The sequence below is a fragment of the Biomphalaria glabrata genome, chromosome 11 (genome assembly GCF_947242115.1).
Source record: "Biomphalaria glabrata chromosome 11, xgBioGlab47.1, whole genome shotgun sequence".
Taxonomy (NCBI): Eukaryota; Metazoa; Mollusca; class Gastropoda; family Planorbidae; genus Biomphalaria; species Biomphalaria glabrata.
The window spans coordinates 30,417,597-30,442,786 of NC_074721.1; the positions used below are offsets into that span (position 1 = coordinate 30,417,597).

The following is a 25,190-nucleotide window of genomic DNA, read 5'->3' on the forward strand; positions in this document are numbered from 1 at the left end:
AACAATTATTACAAGAAATGTTTATTAGATAAATAAATCAAATATATAAAATAATGATTATAAAAAGCTGACTATAACAATAGCATAAATACATCACAAAATTAAAAAAAAAAAAAAAAAAAACAACACAAAATGAACAAGAAAATAAAATACTGAAAATCTACAAATAAATTTTAATTTCAAGAAACAGAAATACAACACTAACACAAACTGTAGAAAAAAATAAATGAACACCCAAAATCAACACAAAAAATACTCATTCTTCAGTATTGTTTTAACTAATGTCAATAGTGTTCCATAAAACATACCATATCATTCTTTTAAATAAAAAAAGTCACACTAACAATTATAAGAAAAATAAATGATGATAAGAATATCTAATTCAATTATATCTATCTATTTATCTAACTATTATACATATCAAGTTTGTTATTTGCCTTCAAAAAAAAATTACAGAACATGTCAATGAAAGACATATTTGTTAAAATCATGCATACTGTCATTATGTAGTCATATTTTTACCCTGGTGTTGTATTGTGATAAACAAGTGAATATGTGAGACAGCTCCTGGGTTGATGCCCTTTACCACGTAATTAAGGTATTTTGTAAAGCATATTATTGCCAGATTGTCCTTACTAACCTTCAAGTGCAATAGTAAAGTCACTACAAATACATGTATTTACAATATCAAATATTTTTTTCTTAAAGTAATGTTTCATTCTTAAGGACAATAAGAAATTGATTAGGTTATACTAACCTTAAGAGACTAGAGACTATTGTCCTTTCAACACAGACAAAGAGAATCTTTTAGCAAAAAAGGGACCAGGTGTACATTTAATAAATGAACACAGCACATTTAGTAGAAATACCCTCTAAAAGTTTGGTTGTGGCCTTCTATCTTATATTAATAAATTTGATACAAAAAACTACACATTAAGAAAAGTAATATAATAATTTTTGTTTAATTTTTACATGTGATTTTTTAAAATAAACAGGTGAGAAAGTTTCAAAGAATTCTGCAACATGAATATCAATTTCATTTAATGTTTTAAAAAAGGAGGTAGCGAATTTTATTAAGATATTCTTATTAAAAATGTGATCATCATTTTCATTTCAAGCTTAAGTAATGTAGAAAAAAATAATGATAATAAGATGAACAAATTTATTCACCTAGTTTTTATTTAATTATAAAAAACAAATTGGAATAATTTTAAAAAAAAAAAAGCACAGTTGGCTGCAAGATTACTATCACAAAGTGCTGACAACTGCAGGTTGCATTTAGAAAATTCCTGTAATATATATGTGAAAGACCAATACAAAATTAATGCTGATGAAAAAGGAAGCAATGGAAAAAGATATATATATATATATATATTAAAAATAATACTACTAATATTGTTTTTTATTTCAAAAAATGTATGGCTCAAAATATTAAAAGGAGGATTTTAAAAAACAGAACAACAACAAAAAAACTATTACATAAAAAAAAGAGTCAAAACATTGAAAGTATATTTTAAAAAATTAGAGTGAAGAAAAGTTGTAGGATAGCATCAATGTCCTGAGTTAAACAATGTCCAACACAAGGCAGCTTTGGTTTTTCTCATTGCAAAGCAAAATAAGCAATGGAAGGACAGTGAAAAATAAGCATACGCCTATAGATAAGCATACGCCTATAGATAAGCATACGCCTATAGATAAGCATACGCCTATAGATAAGCATACGCCTATAGATAAGCATACGCCTATAGATAAGCATACGCCTATAGATAAGCATACGCCAATGCGATGAACTCTTTTTTTTCTGAATATAATGTCATTAAATAATAATAGAAATGAATATCACAAACATTATATGCTTGATATATAGAACAGCGATACTTGAAGCCAGTATGGAAGCTAAAGTAAGAAATATATAGAAGTGAAAAATAGTGAACACGTGATGAACAAGATGCTTGTATAAACTAACTAGAGTCCATTGTGAAATTCTGGCCATGAAATGTCATTCATACCAACTAACTGACTATTTACAGTGGCTGGATAAATGTTACTCAAATGGAGACCTCATATTAGTGACATTGAGATATTCTTTCCCCTCCAATTGAGTTTCTATAAAAATTATCTATGCATTTCATTATTTATAAAGGAAAGAGATATAATTACTACTTATTTCCCCCCCCCCCATTAAACCTTCAAGCCCCACTAGTGAAATTATTATGGAATTATGAGACAAGACTTGTTCCTCATATTGAGTTTTTCTCTAAATTAGATTGAAGTACAAAAAAAGAAAGGCACAAATATTCTCTTAGCATTTTGGTGAATTTTTTTTTTTTTTTTGTTTTGGTTATTAAAAAAAAATCCCTTTAACTGGGAACATAGTTAGACATTTAATAGTATTAAAACCATTTCATTTAGACAGACACATGCCAACATATAAATTAATATAAACAACAAGTTGGTCTCCTTCTGTCGCTGAGCGACTATGGTTCATCTCATAGAAATGATAAATGGCACACACACCCCAATAATAGAATAAACAATGGCATTATGTCACTTGAACAGAATAGGAAATAAAGAGCAGTATTCATACAAACTACACAAAGCATTCACCACAAAATTGTTTACTAAATATTTCTTGTTTGGACATTCTTGCCATTTAAGTCTACAAATTTTGGCTTTTGTTTCTGTAAAGCTTACCCTCAATCTGATAATAAAGCATGCAGAATTTAATTAAACCTTATTTAATACATTTTTTTTCAGCTCTCAGAGAAATCTGAACCATCAACATTAAATAAACTACCCTTATTTCTTAAATAGGTTCATTCACATTTTTATTTATTCTTCTGTTGTACAGATGATATGCTAGTTCTAGAGCCTTTATGACCTGGTTACCAACATCTTTGTGCAATGTCTAATCGGAAAAAATTTGAATAATCTTTTTTTTAATGATGATTTGAGATTACCAACTACCCTCTCTGGTATAATGCACAATGCACTATCAACATAACCCAATGAAATGATCATTATCTGATTCTATCTACTTCCATCCTTTAACTCATTAAAATACATATTATCAATACATTTTTTAAACAAACAGTTTCAAAGCGGACACACACACTTTGACATTGTTTTAAAAACCTGTTGCACAATTATTAAGAACTAAATAATATCGCTTTCAATTCAAAATGATATGTTACAAAAAGCACCACATGAATTTGACTATAATGTTCAAACTCCTCATTCAGCTTCACCTTATTTAGTTAAAGAAATGCTAACTCAACAAGAAAACATTTAACTGATGTTCAAAACATTGTTTTTGCTTCTTTTCAATTCTGCAATGTAAAGTTTCTTATTTCAAAAGGTTTTGATCAAATGAATAGAAGTAAAATAGAAGGTGGAAGAAGTATTTACTTTCTTCAAGTAAAATTTTTTTTTTTTTTAAATGTCTTTTAAAGTTATACTATTGGTTTCTCCCTTTTGTTTGAGAAAAAGATTCTATAGCAGTTCTTGATTTTTTCATGTTTTTTTTTCTTTTAAACATTTACAGAACTTTTGTGTGTGTGGATAAAATTAATATTGAATAGTAAATCAAAGTTGACATTACTTTGAAGTTTCAATTAAGAAGTTTAAAAAAAAAAAAGTATCACAGAGGAAGTAATGCTCTGTTAGAATGCATTCAATGATCATAATAAACTGATAACTATAATAAATAAATAAATAAAATTTGTTGAAGATAATGCTATGATATAAATAAATATTGTTTTTTTACGCCATTTGTATGCATAAGCCATTTGTATACAAAAAATGATTAGCAATATGATATTTCTTTATTAAAGTCAAGAAAACAAGCAAATGAATTGAAATTGGAAAATGCTTTAAAATTGTTCAATTCAAACAGCCCTAACAAAATGGCATTGGGTTTGTTTTGAGTGCCAAGGAAACAGTGGCCTTTAACTGACAAAGAAAAGTTGGAAGAAAGGTAAAGGAAAAAAAGATCAAATATAAACCATTCATTCATATTACCAATCAACTGACAGTTTCTCATTAGTGTAGCTTTAGCTAGAAGACAGTCAAGTAAGATTTTGAAAAGGCACATTATCCTAAAAAGCTTCTAAACCAGCTCTTAGTATGATAGCAAAAAAAAAAAATAATAATAATAATAGTGTGAAATTAGAATAAGAAGTTCTAATCAGACATTATGGTAAAAAAATGGCATTAGTTTGAATAATGAACTATTTGGACCCATACAAAATGATAAAAACTTGGTCAAGAATTATCTCATTTAGTTGAAAAATAAACACGTTTGACTTTCTTTTAAATTTTTATCAGATAACTATTTTTTTTTAATCTTATATTTTTGTCAAATCTTTGCTTTAAAAAAATATGAGATTCATTTCAATTTTGCAAAAAAAAAAATCTTTCCCTTTTTTCTAAATATTTTGTATAAAAAAAAAAAGATTCTAGAATGTGTTTATATTTTTGTTCACCGGTTTCTGATCATAATGACTGAAGTTACTTCTTCAAAATGTTATTACTGTCTAAATGTATTCCCAACCACTTGCACAAACTTAGTGTTTCACATCTATGTATCCATTTAGCAGTGGATATGAAACTAAGTCATCTGTCACTGAGTCAACATTTTCAACTGACTGTGACACGACTTGGTCATCTGCACCTTCCTTTCTTAATGGGTGTGTCGGGCTGTCAAGTCCATGGTGGCCATCAATTAAGCCATCCAAAGCAGACTTTGTGCAGTCTCCACCACTTAGGGGCAGCACTCCCTCTTTGTGGAGTGTCACTATGGTATCTGCGTACTCAACTATTAGTCTGAGGGAGAAAAAAGGATGCCTTATAAAGAAATTTAAAAGTACCAAAAAAATTGTTTTCAAAACCTTAGCAATACTAAAAGAACAGCTCTATGAGAATAACTCAAATCCTATGCTGATTAAACTACAACTATATAGGAATAGAACAAATTGTTCATATCTTGGATTATGATGCACAACATTGGCTTTGCTTATCAATCAGTAGAACTCTTTTAATCAGCAAAATAAATAACAGCCATAATTTAGTTCTGTATATTGGACAGCATTAAAAAAATTGGTTTAATCATTTATCTATATGTATGATGAGGAATATTAATTCAAAGCGGCTTGTGGATAATACAAAGGATGTTTATTTTGTACAGATGCGTGTACTTTACAAGGCTTAAAATGTTATTTTATGAAGGGGCTCAAACACTGTAATTACTTTAGCTCTGCTAAGGTACTATGGTTGGAAATCCAATGTTCCAGATAATTTTTTAAAATTAGATTGTGACTAACATATAGATTTGATATTATCAGCCTGGTAAAAGCCCAAAATTGTTTTATTTGTATCAATATTTTATTTATTTTTGTTTAATGTTACAGCAGTAAAGTAAAAAAAAAAAAAGTAAAGTTACCCTTTCAGACTTTACTATCCACAGAGCAGATGTAAAGACTTTTCTGTTGCTATGACAGTTTGTTAATAAGGGTGTCATGTGACTAATAAACAACCAACCACCTTTACTTTTCCCATTCGATGTCCAGTACTCACTAGAGTTGGATGGACTCAGAAATGTTATACACATTTTAAAATTCATAATCCCAGCCTTCACTTGGATTCAAACTCAGTTCAGAAATTGAGCACTTGACCATATATCCTCCATGTCCCTTAGTTAATTGGCACAGTAATTCTAAGATAAAAATAAAAACTTTGACCAAATGTTTCTTATTTGACTTAAGAATGGTGCTTCTAGCCTTGTCTCAATGGGTGTAGCCCATTGTCTTCACTTAGCACAGTCAACTAAATGATGTTAACTACTAAATGAAAAGCAACTTGGAACTCTAAATATTACACACAAAGAAATAAAAGTCAGTGCTCATCATATTTAATTTCTTTAAGCTAAAGACTTTTGTGGTTGTTTTTTTTTTTAATGTGCATGAAGGTCAGACTGTGAAGTTGAGCTCAAGCTAATGCAGCAGTTCTATAAAGATCAGCAAGAAAAAATCTCACAATAAAATACCTGTCCATCCATGTTATACAATCAGGACGTATGATCCCTTTCTCAAAAAAGCCTAAATGTCCACCATGCTTGGTCAGAGCAAATATCACATTTGGCAACAAACCTTAAAAAGTTTAAAAAAAAAAAAAAAAAAAGGAACAAAATATTGTTGTTCAAAACGTGGTTCTCAGCAGCATGCTGGTAGGGGAATGTATTTCAATAGGTTTAGGCATGTTGGTAGGGGAATGTATTTCAATAGGTTTAGGCATGTTGGTAGGGGAATATATTTCAATAGGTTTAGGCATGTTGGTAGGGGAATGTATTTCAATAGGTTGAGGCATGTTTGTAGGGGAATACATTTCAATAGGTTTAGGCATGTTGGTAGGGGAATATATTTCAATAGGTTTAGGAATGTTGGTAGGGGAATATATTTCAATAGGTTTAGGCATGTTTGTAGGGGAATACATTTCAATAGGTTTAGGCATGTTGGTAGGGGAATATATTTCAATAGGTTTAGGCATGTTGGTAGGGGAATGTATTTCAATAGGTTGAGGCATGTTTGTAGGGGAATATATTTCAATAGGTTTAGGCATGTTTGTAGGGGAATATATTTCAATAGGTTTAGGCATGTTGGTAGGGGAATATATTTCAATAGGTTTAGGCATGTTGGTAGGGGAATATATTTCAATAGGTTTAGGCATGTTGGTAGGGGAATGTATTTCAATAGGTTGAGGCATGTTTGTAGGGGAATACATTTCAATAGGTTTAGGCATGTTGGTAGGGGAATATATTTCAATAGGTTTAGGCATGTTGGTAGGGGAATATATTTCAATAGGTTTAGGCATGTTTGTAGGGGAATACATTTCAATAGGTTTAGGCATGTTGGTAGGGGAATATATTTCAATAGGTTTAGGCATGTTGGTAGGGGAATGTATTTCAATAGGTTGAGGCATGTTTGTAGGGGAATATATTTCAATAGGTTTAGGCATGTTGGTAGGGGAATATATTTCAATAGGTTTAGGCATGTTTGTAGGGGAATACATTTCAATAGGTTTAGGCATGTTGGTAGGGGAATGTATTTCAATAGGTTTAGGCATGTTGGTAGGGGAATGTATTTCAATAGGTTTAGGCATGTTTGTAGGGGAATACATTTCAATAGGTTTAGGCATGTTGGTAGGGGAATATATTTCAATAGGTTTAGGCATGTTGGTAGGGGAATGTATTTCAATAGGTTTAGGCATGTTGGTAGGGGAATATATTTCAATAGGTTTAGGAATGTTGGTAGGGGAATATATTTCAATAGGTTTAGGAATGTTGGTAGGGGAATATATTTCAATAGGTTTAGGCATGTTGGTAGGGGAATATATTTCAATAGGTTTAGGCATGTTGGTAGGGGAATGTATTTCAATAGGTTTAGGCATGTTGGTAGGGGAATATATTTAAATAGGTTTAGGAATGTTGGTAGGGGAATATATTTCAATAGGTTTAGGCATGTTGGTAGGGGAATATATTTCAATAGGTTTAGGCATGTTGGTAGGGGAATGTATTTCAATAGGTTTAGGAATGTTGGTAGGGGAATGTATTTCAATAGGTTTAGGCATGTTGGTAGGGGAATGTATTTCAATAGGTTTAGGCATGTTGGTAGGGGAATATATTTCAATAGGTTTAGGCATGTTGGTAGGGGAATATATTTCAATAGGTTTAGGCATGTTGGTAGGGGAATATATTTCAATAGGTTTAGGCATGTTGGTAGGGGAATGTATTTCAATAGGTTTAGGAATGTTGGTAGGGGAATACATTTCAACAGGTTTAGGCATGTTGGTAGGGGAATATATTTAAATAGGTTTAGGCATGTTGGTAGGGAAATACATTTAGGCCTATATATGCAATACAGATGCCAATGATAACATCACAAATTAGCATAACTGCAATGGTAAGTTAAGAAGAAATCAGTGACTTTTATCAAATTTAATATTGAACTATTTGTTTATTTTGTTTCAACAGTTAAAATACAGTGGAATCTGCTTAATTCAGAGTGACTGAGAACAGGAATAGTCTTCGAATCACTCAATATCTGAGTTTGTTCCCTTCGACAAGGGAAATATCTGAATAAAATGGATATTCTACAAAGTTATTTCCCTTGGTAGTTAACTTTTTTTTTTTTTTCAAATGCTTTAGTCTAGGAATTTTATGTGGAGACAGGTTTCTGCATATGATATAGCTCTGTTAGCCTTTGTAAAGAATAAATGCTAAATCATTTTTACAGGGCTTTTTTTGTGACGGTACGGCGTACCGTCACCTTTTTGAAAAAGTTATTACTTTTCTTATATTTTAACGTATATTATTAATTTTTAGTAGTTAAAAGTTGGACAATCAACTACTGAGTACCAGCACCTAATCCCTGAATATTGGCACCTATTTTTTTTTACAAAAAAAAGCACTGCATTTTTAAAAAGGAATATTAAAAATTAAGACTGCTGGAAGTAATAGAGGAGGAAATAACTCTGCCAAAGAATGAAGAAAAGAGGAGTAAGAAAAAAAAAGCTTAATGTCTATGTGAAATTATTTGATACAAGTGTGATATCTGTAGCATTCCAATAAAGTAGCAAGCACCAATAGGAACACAGAGAAACATGTAATGAACAAACAATTCTCACCGGCTGCCGTTTTGGGACATTCCAACAGATCCAGCGGAACAATAGGATCATCTTCAGCATTGACCAGAAGAAGAGGAATCTTAATCTATTTTGGTACAAGATTATACATATAATGTCAGATTATAGATTATAAGGAAAATGCCTTTTTTTTTTTGATCAATGACAAAAATTAAGTAAAACAGTGAAATAAGTAGCGGTATGTTTCTCATGTTATCCAGCAGATACTTTCAAGAAACATAAACAATTGTTATGAAAATGTTAAATCTCTAGGGTGTCACCATTATCAGAACTTACATTAGTTATATGAGCCCCACAACTGTTACGTTGATAATACTCATCCAGGGTCTCGCATCCATGGAACCTCCTGTCAGACAATTAAATAAAAGAAATTTTAAATACTATACAAAAATCTATCATTAGGATTTTATGAATGAGCACTATGTTTATGTTTCTTGTCAATTTAGATACTCGATGGGTCACCCAATGATCGACAACTAGTACAATATATAAATTAAAACAGGTTTGAGTAAGACATGATGAATGGATAGGACTAAACCTATGTTTAATAAGAATTAAGATAAAACACCAGAGAACCTAATACAGGTACAAGGCTTTATTAAGCTAAAATGATCAACGATATCCACATCAATGTTGTAAACACATTCTCACGACATTACACAAACAAAACATCATCATCATCTTTCTTTGCGGTCTTCATGGAACATAAGGCCTCAGTAAAAACATGCCACTCTAGTTTTTTAATGGCTTCCAAATTCTTTTTATTCCTCTCGGCTTCATCTAATGCACTGCATTGCCACGTTCTGCTTCTTGTGCTGGGGGGGGGGTCCCCACCCACTCTAAGGTCTGTCTAGCTCTGTTGTTGGTATCTTTTCTAGGGGTCTGACCTATCCATCTCCACTTTCTCTCTAAGATCTGCACCTCTATATTTCTCTGTCCGTCCATCTCCCACAGTTTGGTGTATTTTGCCAGTGTATTTTTAAGATATTTCTCAGATATCTGTTGATGAAGGTCTGTACTGTCTTTATACACAAACATAACAACTAACAAAAACAACTTTTTAAAAAATCCATTCTTCCTTTATAAAACTAATGCCGGTCTATGATTTCTCATTCTATTTATTTCTTGTCGTGCTTCAGTTTTGAAAAGAGTCTTCCTAGTCATCTTTGCACAATCAAGTTCTTCTATTTCAGTCCAGCTCATTTCTACATAAGATGGTGCACAAAATGTTCATGAACATCTATTTAATTTAGCTCTGTACTAAATACAAAGAAGCATTTCAGAAAGTGTGGTATTTACCACTGAAAGCATTTTCAAAAATAAAAAAACTTCAGCTAAATTTTAAGTTGATTATATTTTGAAAAAAATTATAACTTGTCAAGCCTAAGTTTTAACCCTGTGGCCAATTATAGTTATTGTTTTCCCCAAAGATATACATAAAGTACCAGATATACATAACAAATTGTCTGAGCTGTTTAAAAATACCCTGATTCCTGAACCTATGAAGCTAATAGGAGAAACTGTATTTAGCAACAATTTTACCACAATGTGAACATAACTAATGATTTTTTTTTTAGGTTATCTGTTTTACTAATTATGTTAAAATTTTGTCACTTTGATAAGTGAGTTACCGTGTAAATGCTTCATCCAGCTGCTCCAAAGTGATTGAAGAAAAAACTTTTTTTTCATCAATGTCACATTTGCATTTGATTTCATCACTCAGTAGCTGTTTCTTGTGAATGCGAATCAAGTTCTTCTGGTTCCTTGTCATCACATACAAGTACGCTCGTCGTAAGTTATACCATGATAGCAGTAGAGGTTTAGCTCTTTAAAAAAAAAAGGGTTATTAAACTGTAGACAGGAAAAAAGTTGATTATATTTAGCAGCTATTACCATAAAAAAATGTCAACCTACATTTGTGAGATATAGGGGTAATATATAAGTATTTAAATAGAAGCTTGAGAATCACTGTGATGGTCTGTGTGAATGAAAATTTACAAACATGGGTTTTGAGTAAAAGATAATGGACCTTGTAATGGATACTTGAACTCAGTACCTCATAGTAAAAAAAATTATACTTATGTACAATTGTAGTGAGTATTCTGTATCTTATATTTTGTAAAGTGGATTTATTACAAAAATATTTGTTGTGATACAAACGGTGTATGTAACAATAGTCTGCTACGGAAGATAACAAATACATAAGCTAGAATCTCAATATCCTGACGCAATCCTACAAGTGAACACAATATAATGGAAACAAGGGTTACAATAATGAAATAAATGTCATGATGCTAGAGAGTTGGAAGCTAATTTAAACTCACTTTAAAACATCATATCCCTGGCAAATGGACACTGCTGCTAAAATACCTTCCTGGTGCTCTCTGTTCTCCCCCAGATACTTGACAACAATGTTTCCTCCCATGCTGCAGCCAACCAAGATGATGTTGCTTTCTGGGAGCAGCTTTTCCACTTCTTTCCTAACCAAGTGTAGCTCTTCTGTGCCACCTGGTCATTAAAATAGTGAATTCTGGTTACAATGCAATACTCAAGAATGAATCATTTTATCTAATATAGCTGAAGTTAAACATAGCCAAAGTACCTCACCTAAGGTCAATGTTAGTTAACAATCACAAAGAGGAGTGTCTCAACCAATGGGCATCAGGAAACACAGGCAGAGCCATGTACAAAGAAATGACCATGCCAAACAAACTGGACAGTATTGACTTCCTCCCCCACAAAGAGCAATCTACAATCTTCCAACTAAGAACAGGACACACACCTCTGTTAAATTATCATCTTAACAAAATAAATCCCAAACACCTACCCCTTTGTAGACACTTCGCCCACTCTTATGAAACAGTAAACCACATCCTCTTAAAATGTCACTTCCTAATCCACCTTAGGCAGACCCTACTACCATTTCGGCCCAACATAACCAACACCCTGTGTGGCAGTGCTGAACAAGTTTAAAGTACTTAGCAGGGAGCCTAATCAATCTGTCTCAGCACACCATTTTTCAAAGGGTCCTTATGCTCAATGATAGGCCACCTTTCAGCAGTGGTGTTGTATAGAACAAAAATAAGATGGTCTCCCTGGAGTGCTTCACTTTTGGCCTGGCTCTTCATCCCAAGGTTAAGATAAATCAGGTGCAATAACATATGCTAGGAACCAACTCAGACAGAAACATTGCTTTCATCCTGGCCTGGGAGTCTCATTATTGTTTTTTTTTTTTTGTTTAACATTTTGGGGGATTTTTCTTCAGAATTTGTAATTATTATATATTAGCCTAAACCTCATGCAATATGGTGGGGGATTGCGGCAAGCAGGATTTAAGCTTAAAACCATCAAGATGGCAGTCTCAAGTGCAAACCACACAACCAGGCTATCCCCTAAATTCCTAAAAAAACAAGCCTTAACACTCAAGAGAATAAATAAATATTGATTAGGTAATTGAATCACAATGTTACTGTTAAACTTATAAATAATCACATGCAGACCCACACCTATGTACTTAGTGCCATTATTCAATAATAATAATAATAATAATAATAATAATACAACTATAATTCTCTTAATGTAGTCATTTTTAACAACTTATAAAATAACCACAACTTAAGAGATTACCATGAATAAGTTATGAGCTTACCATAAGTAAAAATTCTGGCAGCTGTGAGGGGGATAGTTTTATGTGAGCCAATGTGGTTCAAAACTACAGCGATGTATCCATTCTTCTGGGCATAGTCCACGAGTGTCCTCATGTAGTGAGACTCACTGTTGTTGCCAATACCAGGGCAGATCAATAGGCAATAGGATTCTGCTGACAACAGACATGAATCCTTAATGGACAATTTTTTAAATCTACAGTCTACAGTCTTAATCAGATGAGATTGCCCTTAATGAGACTAGTTTAATGTCTCAGTTTGATGCAACCGTATGTAGCATTATTCCCATCATTTAATGGTGATGGAATATTTAAATAAGCTTTTTCACATTCATTGAAGACTAAAATCAAATCAAAACAATATGGAAAGACAAAGACATAGCCCTGAACACTAAAATCTCACTGGCTATTTGGTCATGGCCAAATTCCTATATGATTGGAAGTCTTGGACACTGACTGCAGAACTACAGAGAAGGGTCCTAGCAATGGGCTTGAGATGATACAGAAAGACCCAACGTATCACATACAAAGACCACATCACAAATAAAGAAATAAGAGATAGAATTGGTTTAGAGATCGGACCCCACTATGTGATCTGCTAACTACTGTCAAAAAAATGCAAACTAAAACTCTATGGCAATATCACAAAGTCCTAAGAGCTTAAGGGAACAGTACCAGGAAAAAGAAGAAAAGGCAGACAGAGAAAGCGATGGGAAGACATGTCAAAGAATGGACAGTCCTGTCATTGAAAGAGATTCTATCAAAGGCAAAAGACAGAGATGAATGGAGAAAGATGGTCAACAGACCTTATGTGATGCCCCAATGGTCCAACAGACTAAGGGATAGATGGTGAGGTGAGAATTGAATGTTAAGAAAAAGTTAAATTTCATGTTCTAATATCCCTATTGTGAATAAGACTGTTGTGAAAAGTAATTTTTAAAAAACAATTAATTTATTTACTTAAGAAACAATTGATAGAGAGAAAAAAAATAATAAGATAGCACACTCTAAAATTAAATCTAAGATAACACAGAACATTAACCCTTCAGCTATCACCAGATGAACTTTAACCTAACTCAACATGTATATCATGCATGAGATAAAGACAACATAACTAAATGTTATTTGAAGACCTAAGTATCAAGGCTACATGCCTCCACTTTTATGTGGCACTTTAGGCTTGTGTAGGTCAAAGGTTAGTGTGGCCCCATCTACCAAGAGTATGCTGTGTCTAATGCCATTGGGTACTGGCACATTGACTCGTCCCATCTTGGCATACAAAACAGTCTGGACGTGCCCACTTTTGCCCCACAAGAGAGGAGGAAAATAACTGTAGACAAAAGAAAAACAACTTTAAAACTAGTAATGAAATTAACTAATTTTTATATCAACACTTTGGTTTGAGCATAAGATAAAGTGACTGAAACAGACAGTAAGATTTGGTACAATTTAAATCAGTAATGAATTAAGATGACTTTAAAAAAAAAAAATTCACTACATGAATTCATGGATCTGAGCAAGACATAACAAAACTATTATAGCTTAAAATACTTACGGCTGCTGTAAAATTGGACATAGTGTTAACACTGATTGTACAAACTGAGATGATCTATCTTTTGCGTAGATGAGTGGGGCAGAGGCGGGCGTCGTGATGTGCAGGAGCCGAACTAACAAGTACAGGAGCAAGGCAAAAACTGCAGCCAGTAGAGGAGACATTTTAGTCTCTTTTTTTTATATTTTAATCTCTCTGCTTTTAAAGCTCACGCTAGATTTTTTTTTCCCTAATCCATCAATGTCAGAAGGTTTTAAATATCTAACTAGCATACATAATCATGTCAAGCAATGACTGAGACGTTGAATGAGCCTCCAATCCAGAGTTCAAAGTTCTAGTCCAGTTCAATCCTGAGAAGAAATAATGCCGAGAAAATAGTGAAGTTATTACACTGTTTGAAAATGTTAGGCAATAGAATATTTAAATTCTCAACTTTGCTGCTAACATTGTAAGTACATACATAAAAAAGGTTTAATTATGTAAAAAAAAATACTTTAAAAATTTGCTGATAGATTATAGACTTTTACCTTTCTCAAAAATAAAGAAACCACATCACCCAAGACATTTGAAAAAAAAGACCCATAGAAAACCAAAATCAGAGTTTACTCAATCATCCAAGAGATTAATTACTATAGCACAACAGCATACAGAAAGTATGTAAAGGCAAAAAAAAAAAAATTGTCACCTTGCCACAAAAAAAAAAAAAATCAATAAAATGCCCATCTATTGATACTCAGTAAAACAAAACTAGATAGTAGCAGCAAAATGAAATAAATAATAAAGCCAATAATAAACACACACACACAAAAACAACAGGTGGTATGAGATGGATCTTGAAAAGGGAGGGTATCATTTCACAACAAGGCTATCAATAGTCAATGAAGAAGACAAGTTCTCATTCAATGAATTACAGCAGCTGCACAGACCTGGCTGTTGATCAATAAACACAATGATCCATGCAAGCTTCTAAAAGACAAATAAAAATGGGAGGGGGGGGGGAGGCATTTCATGTGCTAGTTAAGTCAGTAACTGACCCAAATGCTGACTGACAAGTCATTATCTGCTATCGAAAGAATGGTATTTTCTAATAAACCTATACATTGCCTTTGTCACCAAAGCTTTTGACATGGTCAGTCATGATGGCTTATGGAGGATTTTGACCAGGTTCAGATGCCCACTTACATTCCTATCTATTCTCAAGCAATTTCATGTGGGACTGAAAGGCCGGATAAGACACAACAGTGTCCTGTCTGATCACTTCCCAATAGAAAATGGTATGAAGCAATGCTGTGTACTTGCCCCTACTCTTTTAGGTTGTAATGTTGGGTCAAATGAGTCAGCAACTGCACAATGGCATCTATGTTTGATTTTGCCCAGACTGCAATGTGTTTAATTTTCAACTCTACTGCCCCATACAAAAACTAAGGGAATGATCGTAACAGCACATATTTTCTTTCTTTTTCCCTAAGTAAATTTTTTTTACCTCATGTCATATTTTATTTTGTTTAACCTTCCTTTAGGCTAATAGCATCAAAATGATAGATGAAATCAATGATAGGTCAAATAATAAAACCAAACTGTTATTTCCCATTTTTTTTAGAGGACTTGTCAAAATAAATGTAGTGTTGAAAATGGGAAGGGAGAATTCAATTGGGACCTTGGGAACTACATTTTTCCCCTCTAGGCCTCATGGGCCAAAGAAATGTTTGCAATATCTAATATCGTACTTTGTTATCCTTATTAAGCCTTATGATCAAAGGATGAAAATAAATAAATAAAACTAACCAAAGGTGCTATATATCTAGATGCACTAAAAAGAGTTGAAAATTATGAAAGCAAGTGGGTGGGGTAGTTCCAGTAAAAAAAGCAGCATGGAGTATATAAAATATTTCCATAGTAAATTGAGAAGCTGAAGAGAAGTCAGAGATTGTATGTAGGACTAACTTTTTTGTTGAGGGTGGAAGGACCCTGGATGGGGGAGGTTAATAAGTAAACAGTAAAAGTGCTACTAGAATTCACCTACCTTCCAAAAGCTTAAGTGCATGTGTGTTTGGGGGGAAGATCTCATTTCAATGTAATAGAGGTACAATAATTCACTGCTATATCAGGGGGGTGGTTAAAATGTGGCCCATTTATTGAAAGTTCATTAAAAAAATTAGGTGATGTTCTGGCCATAATAAACAATATAAATCCTTGGAAAAAATCTATGAGCGTAGCTGATTTATACTGCTGGTTGTATATTTTATGTAGAAAAATCTAATGTAAAAATGACACCAGAAAGAAGCACACATGAAACAAAACAGTAAATCTTAATAAGGGAGAAATTAGAGGGTACCATTATTCATTGGGCTATCTGACATCTGGTCGTCTCCTCCAACAAGGTAGGCATTGGCCTAAAGTTTAAAATGTTGAGCATTTACGATTTTTTATATTCTCCTTCCTGAGCAGGTTTTTGTTTATTTGAAAGAGTTCAAAAGAAAGTTTCTTTCATTCTCTGGTAAAATGTGATTGAGAGGCTACATGCCAAACCATTGGATATGTGCTTGGGAGTGTGGTAGGATTGATCCTAAGTTGGAACTGTGACACTATTGTCCCTTGCCATAATAATCTTCATTTCTGAAGGAATATCTAAAATGTGCAAGTCAAAACAACAAAAACAATTTTGCTGATCAACGCACAATTGAGAAAATAAAGTTCAGAAATATACTCTTATTGAATTAATTAGTAGCACTTTTCTCATAAAATGCTATCTAAAGAAAATATCCATGGAGTTCCACATGCAATCTATGCATGAAGTCACCTGTCTGAAAAATTATGAACAGCCTTTGATTTCCTGATGTTTAATTATATACGGTGAAGCCTTGCTTTTAATTTAGTTGCAATTAATTGTCATGTTTTTTTTGTCCTACTTTTTAAGGCTTTGTGCTGCAAGGTAAAATAAAAAAATAATAATGTACCCTTTCAGACCATGAGGTCATCTGTTTCTTTAGCAAACGGTTAACAAGCAAAGTGTCAATTGGCCATCACAACAGCCAACCACCTTTACTTTCCCCCAGCTAAAGTCAGGTACCCATTAAAGACTCAGGGATGCTCTAAAAACCTTGAAGTTTAAAATTCCATCTTCACCTAGATTAAATCCAGGATGCCAGCTTCGGTAGCCAAGCACTTAACCACTCAACCACTGTGCCATCGCAAGGTGTCTAGTAAATCTAAGTATTCATACATCTTAATTTGAAGCAGACATTTCACACAAGCAGCTCAAAAAGAATAGATTAAGTCAATCACAAGACTAGAAATAATAAAATGACAAGCAATTTGTGACCTTGAAAAGTTTTCCAGATTATGACATTATCCCTAACTGACCATGATATGAAAATAAATAATCTACTAAAAGCAGTAATCAATCTAAAACCAAAATGAAAAATTTTACTGTGAAACAAATGCAACCTAATCCAAGCTGCAAAAAAATTTTCAACATTCATTTCTAACAGAAGAAGACATTAATAAAATAAATAAATGCTTGTTTAACAACAAATTAAAGAAACTTTGCAAACAGAAAGAAAACCTATTTTTAAAAAAAACTAAGGCAGAAAGAGTCCATAAAAACTACCTTAAAATTATGATATAATGAAGTTAAAGCTAACATTCTCAATAAATACTTTGCATTGCATTCTCAGGCATCACTTAAAATGTAGTGTTAATGAAAACTTAAGACCTACTATATCTAGATGATATATCTAGACTCTAGAGTAGGTATTCTAGTTGAGTCAGTGAGTCGTGAGAGTGTTACCTGTAGTCTGTAGATCTACTATAGTCACAGTGTACTGTGTAGGGTACCAGTGTTTAAAATACTTTTTTCCATTTCAGGCATCAATTAATGAAAACTTAGATCACAAGACTTTAGACTTACTAGATCTAGTTACTTAATTATAATTTACTAGATTAGATCTAGACATTCTAGAATTAGATTAGGTATTCTAGAGTCAGTGACTCTTATTTTATATATATATATTACAGATCAGATATTACTTCAAAAAAAGAAGATAATTATGTGCTACCTATTTCATGTGTCAATTTAGTAAGGTTTTGTTTTTCTATTTGTAAGTAATGTCTTATGGACTCTAGAATACTCTCTAGTAGAGATCTAGAGATTCCTAGATCTATCTATGCCTATCTCTATATTAGTCTATATCTAGTCAGTTCTAGTCATGAGAGTGTTACCTGTGGGTGGCAGTGCTGTACTGAGTTTTTACTAGATTACTAGATCTAGACTCTAGATCTACACTACAGTCAGTGTCACTACACTATTGAAACTATTCTACTGACTAAGGCGTCTAAGGCTGACTTTACTTAAGTTATTACTTTAGTTTAGTAACACTTTAGACTTTCTTTATATATAGAATAGTCAATATAGATTTATTAGTCTAATTAGTTACTTTAACTTTAGTAACACTACACTGACTACAGACACTACAATGCACTCTATGCCCCACTACCAGACACAGACTACGAGTTCTCCTGCTGTACTGTACTGTAAATTGAGTCAGAGTCAGAGTAACTGTAACTTTGTGTAAGTGAGTAAGTCTGAAGTCACTCAGTCACAGTCACTCAGTAGTCAGTGTCAGTGTAACTGTGACTAAGTCGTCTAAGTGTAGACACTGTCACTGTCGTCACAGTGACTAAAGTTAAAAGTAACTCACATACGAATATTGGTAGTTCTAGATATCTAGACTCTAGATTAGTCTTAGACTCGACTGTCTAGAATCTAGATCTACTTGAAATGTAAACAACCAACAAAGTCCAAGATAAGCCTATTCGCACTCGATCTCTAACAGAAAAAAAATTTGTCTATAATAACGTAATACGTAGACTCCCTAGTTAAGTTAACACAAACTTCCGGTCTTCTCTCCCACGTGAAAGAAACAACAATGGCGCACGTTGTTAAACATATTACAGCTGTCCCTAGTTATAAGGTAAATTTTCATGCTAACAAAGATTGTATTATTAGTTAGATATAAAATATACATGATTTAAGCATGTCACTTCATTAACTCGCACAACAGTTATTTGAAATTTGATTGGTTTGTGGCTTTAAATAGATAGATCTAATTAGATTTTTAACTTTACTTATTTTTAATTTTACTTAGACTTAACTAAGTTAACTTTAACTTTTATTTAAAATTCCAATATTTTAGACACTTTGACTCTTTGTCACAGTTTGTGAGTTTACTATTTTACTATTTAGACATTAGTAGACTTTACAATTTACAGTAACTATTTATAGTGAACAAATAGATGCTATCTTACTAGATTTTTCTAAGGCTTTTGACAAAGTTCACCACCATAGTTTGCTTAAAAAATTAAAATATTTCGGCATTAATGGTCCACTGCATCAGTGGATTAAAGACTTTCTGATAGGGAGAGAACAAACTGTAATAATAAATGGCTCTAAATCAACACCGATAACAGTAAACTCAGGAGTACCTCAAGGTACAGTCTTGGGTCCACTACTATTTTTAATTTACATAAATGATTTACCAAACTGCATTAGTTCAGGAACAAAAGTCAGATTATTTGCAGACGATTGCATAATATATAGAACAATAAAAACAACACAAGACACAGATATTTTACAAAGAGAATTAGATGAATTACAGAAATGGGAATCAAATTGGAGCATGTCTTTCCACCCAGAAAAATGTCAGTTGTTAAGAGTAAAAAAAAAACTAAAACAAATTAATTCCACTTATCTTATTCATGGCAAACCAGTATCACAGACTAAAAACGCAAAATACCTAGGTGTTATAATAAATGAAAAACTATCATGGAATCCACATATTGATGAAACTACAAAAAAATCAAACAAAGCATTAGGATTTATTAAAAGAAATTTCTATAAATCAAATAAGAACATAAAACTAAAATGTTACTTAACCTTGGTTAGGCCAATAATAGAATATGCATCCTCCGTTTGGGACCCCTCAACTCAAGAAAACATTAAGAAACTGGAACAGACACAAAATAGAGCAGTGAGATTCATAACAAACGAATATTCACATTTGACTAGAGTAACACCTTTAGTAAAATCACTAAATTTAGAAAGCCTTCAGGACAGAAGGCTCAAAAGTAAAGTAGCAATCATACATAAAACACTGAACCATAATCTTCAAATACAAAAACAAAATTTAATAAAATACTCTGAAAGACACAAAGATAAAGGCACATTCCTCGTCCCATATGCTAGGACAAATTTGTACAAATACTCCTTCTTCCCTAGTGCTATTAGAGCATGGAATGGGTTGCCTGAGCTAGCCAGGAAAACCAGTGACTTGGCAGAATTTAAGTCATTGGTTAATATGCATGACTAAATGCATGACGCGTAGGACGTAATCATCTTCTTTTTTGAAGTAACGTCTGTATTATATAAGATAAGATAACTTGAGTAAGTAACTGTACTTTACTCACTAACAGTGACAAGTCTAACGCTACTGACACTGTGACGGTGACTGTCTAGAGTCTTGTCTTAGACTTAGTCTTACTAACTCAGACTTACTCATTACTGATAATCAAGTTACTGAGTTAACTGAGTCTTACTCTACTCAGCACTGACTAGTGAAGTCTAGTGACACTCTCTAACTCTAGTCATTAGTGAATTTAGTGATGACTAGTGTCAACTCTATATAATCTATTGAATAATTGAGACTAGTGACTAGATCTAGTTCAGACTAGTAGATAGATCTAGATCTAGTAGTAGTACTACTAACTACAACAGTAGTAGTAGTACTAGTAGTGTAGTGAATCTAGACTCTAGTCTAATAACTCTAATTCTAAGTCTAGTTACTAGTTTTTTAGTACTCTAAAAAAAAATTCCTTATTATCTAATTAATTCATTAAATTGTTATTGTATTTATCAATTTATATTTCAATTTTAATTCTCTGTAGAAACACAACATTTAATATTACTAAGCTTCAGTCAACTTCTGTGTTACGTGCCTGTTTGGTCAGAGTTTTGTATCCAATGAGTATATAATATATGCCATTAAATGTTTCCCTGTTTTATCGCAGGACTTTGTGGACATAGTTTTGTCCAGAACACAAAGAAAAACCCCCACAGTGATACACAAACACTATAAGATCTCAAGAATTCGTGAGTTTTATATGCGGAAAGTCAAATTCACACAACAGACATTTCATGACAAGCTCTCTTTGATCATTTCAGAGTTTCCTTTGATATCGGTAAGGTGCTTTTTGTTCTTAAAAATGCTAGTTGATGATGTGTGGCTGGGTAGGATGGAGCATGGTTATTTAGATCTAAGTGGCTGCATCTTGTGATTTCAGATTGAGAAGCCCAATTGAGAATATTTATTTAGGATTTTATCATATAATTCTCAGCCTATGCAGTTTTAATGGATATTGGTTGCTTTACTAACTTAAAATTAGAAAAAACATCACTTGACTTCAATATTTGTTTCCTTCCTGAAAGCATGAAATTTTATTTTATATCAACTAAATAAGAGAAATTATGAGTCTGCTGCTTTTCTAGTATAAGTATTACTTCTAGGTATTTACATTAGTATAGCATTTATTTATTTTGTTTTGTTTCCTTTCAGAATGTATGCTTGTATTAGAGTCATTCCATAATAGTATTAGTATTTATTAGTGTCTGTAAATTTTTACCTTTTTTTTAAACAGAATTTACACCCTTTCTATGCCACTTTGATGAATGTGCTTTACAATACTGACCATTATAAGTTAGCTCTTGGTGGCATTAATAAAGCCAGACAGTTAATAGACGAGTAAGTCTTTTTATTTTCATGCATGAATTTTTACATATAGATCAGACCTGCCTACCGTTACGCAAAATGCGGATTCGTTACGCAAAATCTCCCAAAAATGACCGTCAGTACGCAAATACGCATTTAACCCGTCGCGTTACGCATTTCGTATCCTTTTTTTCCCCCTCTCTTGACTAGCTTACGAGCGGTCACGGAGGTCACGCTAAGGGGGGGGGGGCAGAAAAGGTGGGGGAACACATTGTGTCCAGATCTATACGTTGATTGGTTCTTAAAAGCAATTAGATTTAGTCTAGAAAGGAAGAACGCGAGTGTGAGGGAGTGGCGGGTTGGTACCAGGTTGGTACCGTCAGTTAGCTGATATACCAACGCGACTTTTTTTTTTTGTAAGTTCATTAGTAGAAATTAATTATGTTGAATCCCTGATTCCCGTATTCATTTGTATAGAAAAAATATTGAAGTGCTATCGATTCAAAACACATTGAGTGACATTGTAGATATCTAGTCTAGATCTAGATTCTAGATAACTTGTTATACATAAATAGATCTAGCAATTTTATCTAGATGTAGAATGTAGACCCTAGCTAGAGTCTAGCTAGTCATTACGTTATGGTCGTTATGTCATGATTCTCTTACATTACTCTACAATCTAGATCCAATTTAGTTGAAGTATGATTTAGATTGACTAGATCTAGATCGATAACATCTACTACCGTCTAGATCTAGACTAGATTCTTAGTCTTAGTATAGAATAGATCAAGGATGAAGAGTAGACCTAGATCTACGTTTGTAGCGAATCCACGGCATCAGTAACACTCTTAAGCCCAGATCTAGAGTAGATTACATTATATATATATATATATATATATATATATGACAAAATAATGGATCGCGTTACGCATTCTGGTGCCAAAATACGCATTTTGACCATCAGCGTTACGCAATTGGACTTTTTTTGGTAGGCAGGTCTGATAGATCTACATCTATGAGATGTCATTTATATTTGCTTTTTAATCGTTAATAAAGTAATAGAGCTCTAATGATTTTACACTTTTCTTACCTCCTACAGTTGTGCTAAAGACCATGTGAAATTATTGAAATATGGAGACTCACTCTATAGGTGTAAATGCCTCAAAAGAGCTGCCTTGGGCAGGTTGGTTTTTCAGATTACATTGTTTTTCTGTTTGATTCACTATTTTGTACTTTTGTTTTTGTGTGCTCTTTCAGTGAATGTTGATGTTTAAACTGTGACTATTGAAATATTGGAGAGATTACATTTTAATCATTTGAGTTTTATTATTAGCCTTTCAGCTTTTCAGCTTGTTCTGTAGAAAATTGTTGGGTGATAATAATCTTTTCTATTTTTTCTGTTTTGCTCAAAAATATTTTGTTGTTACTTTATCATGGATGATTCCATCTAGACCAAAAATAATACTTTTATTTCATGTGTCCATGGCTGCAGCATCTATTTATTTTAGAACTGTATTTATATACGCACATATAACAGGGTTCGTAGCGCTCCTAAAATCTAAAAATAAAATGAAAAGTCTCCTAAAATTCTCTTAAAAATTGCCAGATTTCTCCTAAATTTCTGTCCACTCTCCTAAAATTTTTACACAGTATTTTTTAAAATATAGGCTAATTTTGCTTATTTCTTGCTAAATATGTGGGTGGGGACAACAGCGTAACTAGGCATTCTGATCGCGTGACGTTACAGGATGTGTTGATGAGCTGGCCAGTGACTACGCGTCCACATCACCTTTCACCCATGACCTCATGATTGAATATGGCCTTGGCTCAAGCAAGCATTTCACCTGGCATTATTTTTCTGAAGGCAGCGTAGAAATGGTTGTTTCTTTTCATTGTTACTACTGAAGACAAGCTAGATCTAGTTTGTATTGACTATTTTCTATAAATAGAGCAATTACCAGCCTAATGTGTAGGCTACATCCCTCCTGGCCCTACCTCACCTAAAATCTTCTTGTTGTAACAGTAAGAGTGACTTCGCGTGGAAAGTCTGTAAATCATCTAGCTAGAAATAGTATTTAGATTTAGAATTTAGATCTAGTGAACTCACAGTGAACATAATTTGCACCTAACCAGAAAACTCGGTGAATTTTAGTCAATTTAATTATCTTGATACATCTAATGTCTAGATAACTCTAGAAATACGTTAGATTCTATATATAGTTCGTCCATTGTGGTTCGATGATGACCACTTTGTCATCCAGGGGGCTGAGGGCTTTGCACTGGGGTTTTATGCCTCCTCATGTGGCTGGTGAGACCTATGTGAGCCCGGAATGTTCGGCCGCACACTGGGCAGGTTATTCCAGCTGGGGCTAGTGTCGTTTGTCTAGCTTTTCTTTTGTGGCGTTTTTCTTCTGCCAGCGTTGTTCTTTTTTCCTCAGCAACCTGTGCGCCAGTTTTCACAGCGCGACGCCATGATGCTCTGTCATGTGCCTCTGTCTCCCAGGTGCCAGGGTCTATGCTGAACGCCTTCAGAGAAGGTTTGAGGGTGTCCCTGAAGCGCTTTCTTTGCCCACCTTGCAAGCGCTTTCCTTCGCTTAATTGGACGTTAGATTCTAGATTTACGCTAAATCACTAGAATCTAGTGAAGATAATTCTCACGCAACTGTGCAAAGTCCATGAATTTTAGTGACTTAGATCTAGAGTCTAGATTTATAGATTTAATGTAGATTCAGTGAAAATAATTCGCACACAGCTGTGAAAAGTCCTTGAATTTAGTAAGTTATATAAAAATGTACATTTCCATCACAGAGAATACACATTATGAAGGCATCTCTTAGAATGTTTCTTATTTTTTTTAAATGGAATAGCAACCATTTTTAATGTTCTTTAATAAATCTTTGAAAAATAAAAATGAGGAGGTTTTGGGATGACAGTCAAGTTGTTACTTGATTAAAAGATAACTTTCATTACATTTTCTGTGGACATACTACAGCTGATGACTTTGTTTCTGTTCTGGGTGGGATTTTGGCAAGGTATTTATTATTTCCAAAATCAAGTAACAATAATTAATTTGATAAATGCATAATTTTGTGTGTGTTTTACAATGTATGACACAAATGGGCGGGACACACTTGCAAATATATATATATATATACACATCATAGATTTTATCCTTAAAAACCTAAACTCTCCTAAAATTTTGTCATGGAAAAGTGCTACTAACCCTGAAATAAACAATAATACTGTTAACAATTAATACACAAATATTTTTTGGCTACATTTTTTACTTCTTTTGTTTCATCCTCAATAGAATGGTCACAATTATGAAAGGCCAGTCTAAAAATCTCCAGTATTTAGAGGAAATCAGACAGCACATAAATCGTCTCCCAACAATAGACCCAAACACCAGGACCCTGTTAATCACTGGATTCCCCAATGTTGGAAAATCATCCTTTATTAACAAAGTAAGATTGTAGAATTTTTTTGACTTTGTTCATAGTGGATTTTATAAATA

General features: G+C 33.0%; 2 protein-coding genes and 1 long non-coding RNA gene across 7 annotated transcripts in view; 2 read left to right on the top strand and 1 right to left on the bottom strand.

The window, feature by feature from the left end:
• LOC106063105 (monoacylglycerol lipase ABHD2-like) lies at window positions 1-18,766 on the bottom strand. 5 transcript variants are annotated; one of them, XM_056003875.1, is made up of 10 exons: window positions 18,618-18,766; window positions 13,917-14,263; window positions 13,516-13,691; window positions 12,347-12,514; window positions 11,022-11,205; window positions 10,329-10,523; window positions 8,974-9,043; window positions 8,680-8,764; window positions 6,044-6,146; window positions 2,309-4,824 (listed from the first exon to the last, which is right to left on the bottom strand). In XM_056003875.1, the coding sequence occupies exons 2-10, from the start codon at window positions 14,075-14,077 to the stop codon at window positions 4,566-4,568; spliced, it is 1,401 nt and encodes a 466-aa protein (XP_055859850.1). In that variant the 5' UTR covers window positions 14,078-14,263; window positions 18,618-18,766; the 3' UTR covers window positions 2,309-4,565. The 5 variants fall into 5 exon arrangements, with proteins under 5 accessions (XP_055859854.1, XP_055859850.1, XP_055859849.1 ...); XM_056003874.1 differs by having other exon boundaries at window positions 18,614-18,766; XM_056003878.1 differs by lacking the exon at window positions 18,618-18,766 and adding an exon at window positions 18,135-18,238.
• On the top strand, window positions 6,651-7,340 carry LOC129921664 (uncharacterized). Its single transcript, XR_008773619.1, has 3 exons — window positions 6,651-6,965; window positions 7,074-7,145; window positions 7,218-7,340. It is a non-coding gene; the product is annotated as an uncharacterized LOC129921664 (long non-coding RNA).
• Window positions 18,758-25,190, top strand: part of LOC106065679 (GTP-binding protein 4-like) — a 16,079-nt gene continuing 9,646 nt past the window's right edge. Inside the window, exons 1-5 of the mRNA XM_013224567.2 lie at window positions 18,758-18,886; window positions 20,979-21,149; window positions 21,606-21,709; window positions 22,776-22,859; window positions 24,987-25,140. Of these exons, the coding sequence (XP_013080021.2) occupies window positions 18,842-18,886; window positions 20,979-21,149; window positions 21,606-21,709; window positions 22,776-22,859; window positions 24,987-25,140 (558 nt within the window). The 5' untranslated portion in view covers window positions 18,758-18,841. The remainder of the gene's footprint in view (window positions 18,887-20,978; window positions 21,150-21,605; window positions 21,710-22,775; window positions 22,860-24,986; window positions 25,141-25,190) is intronic.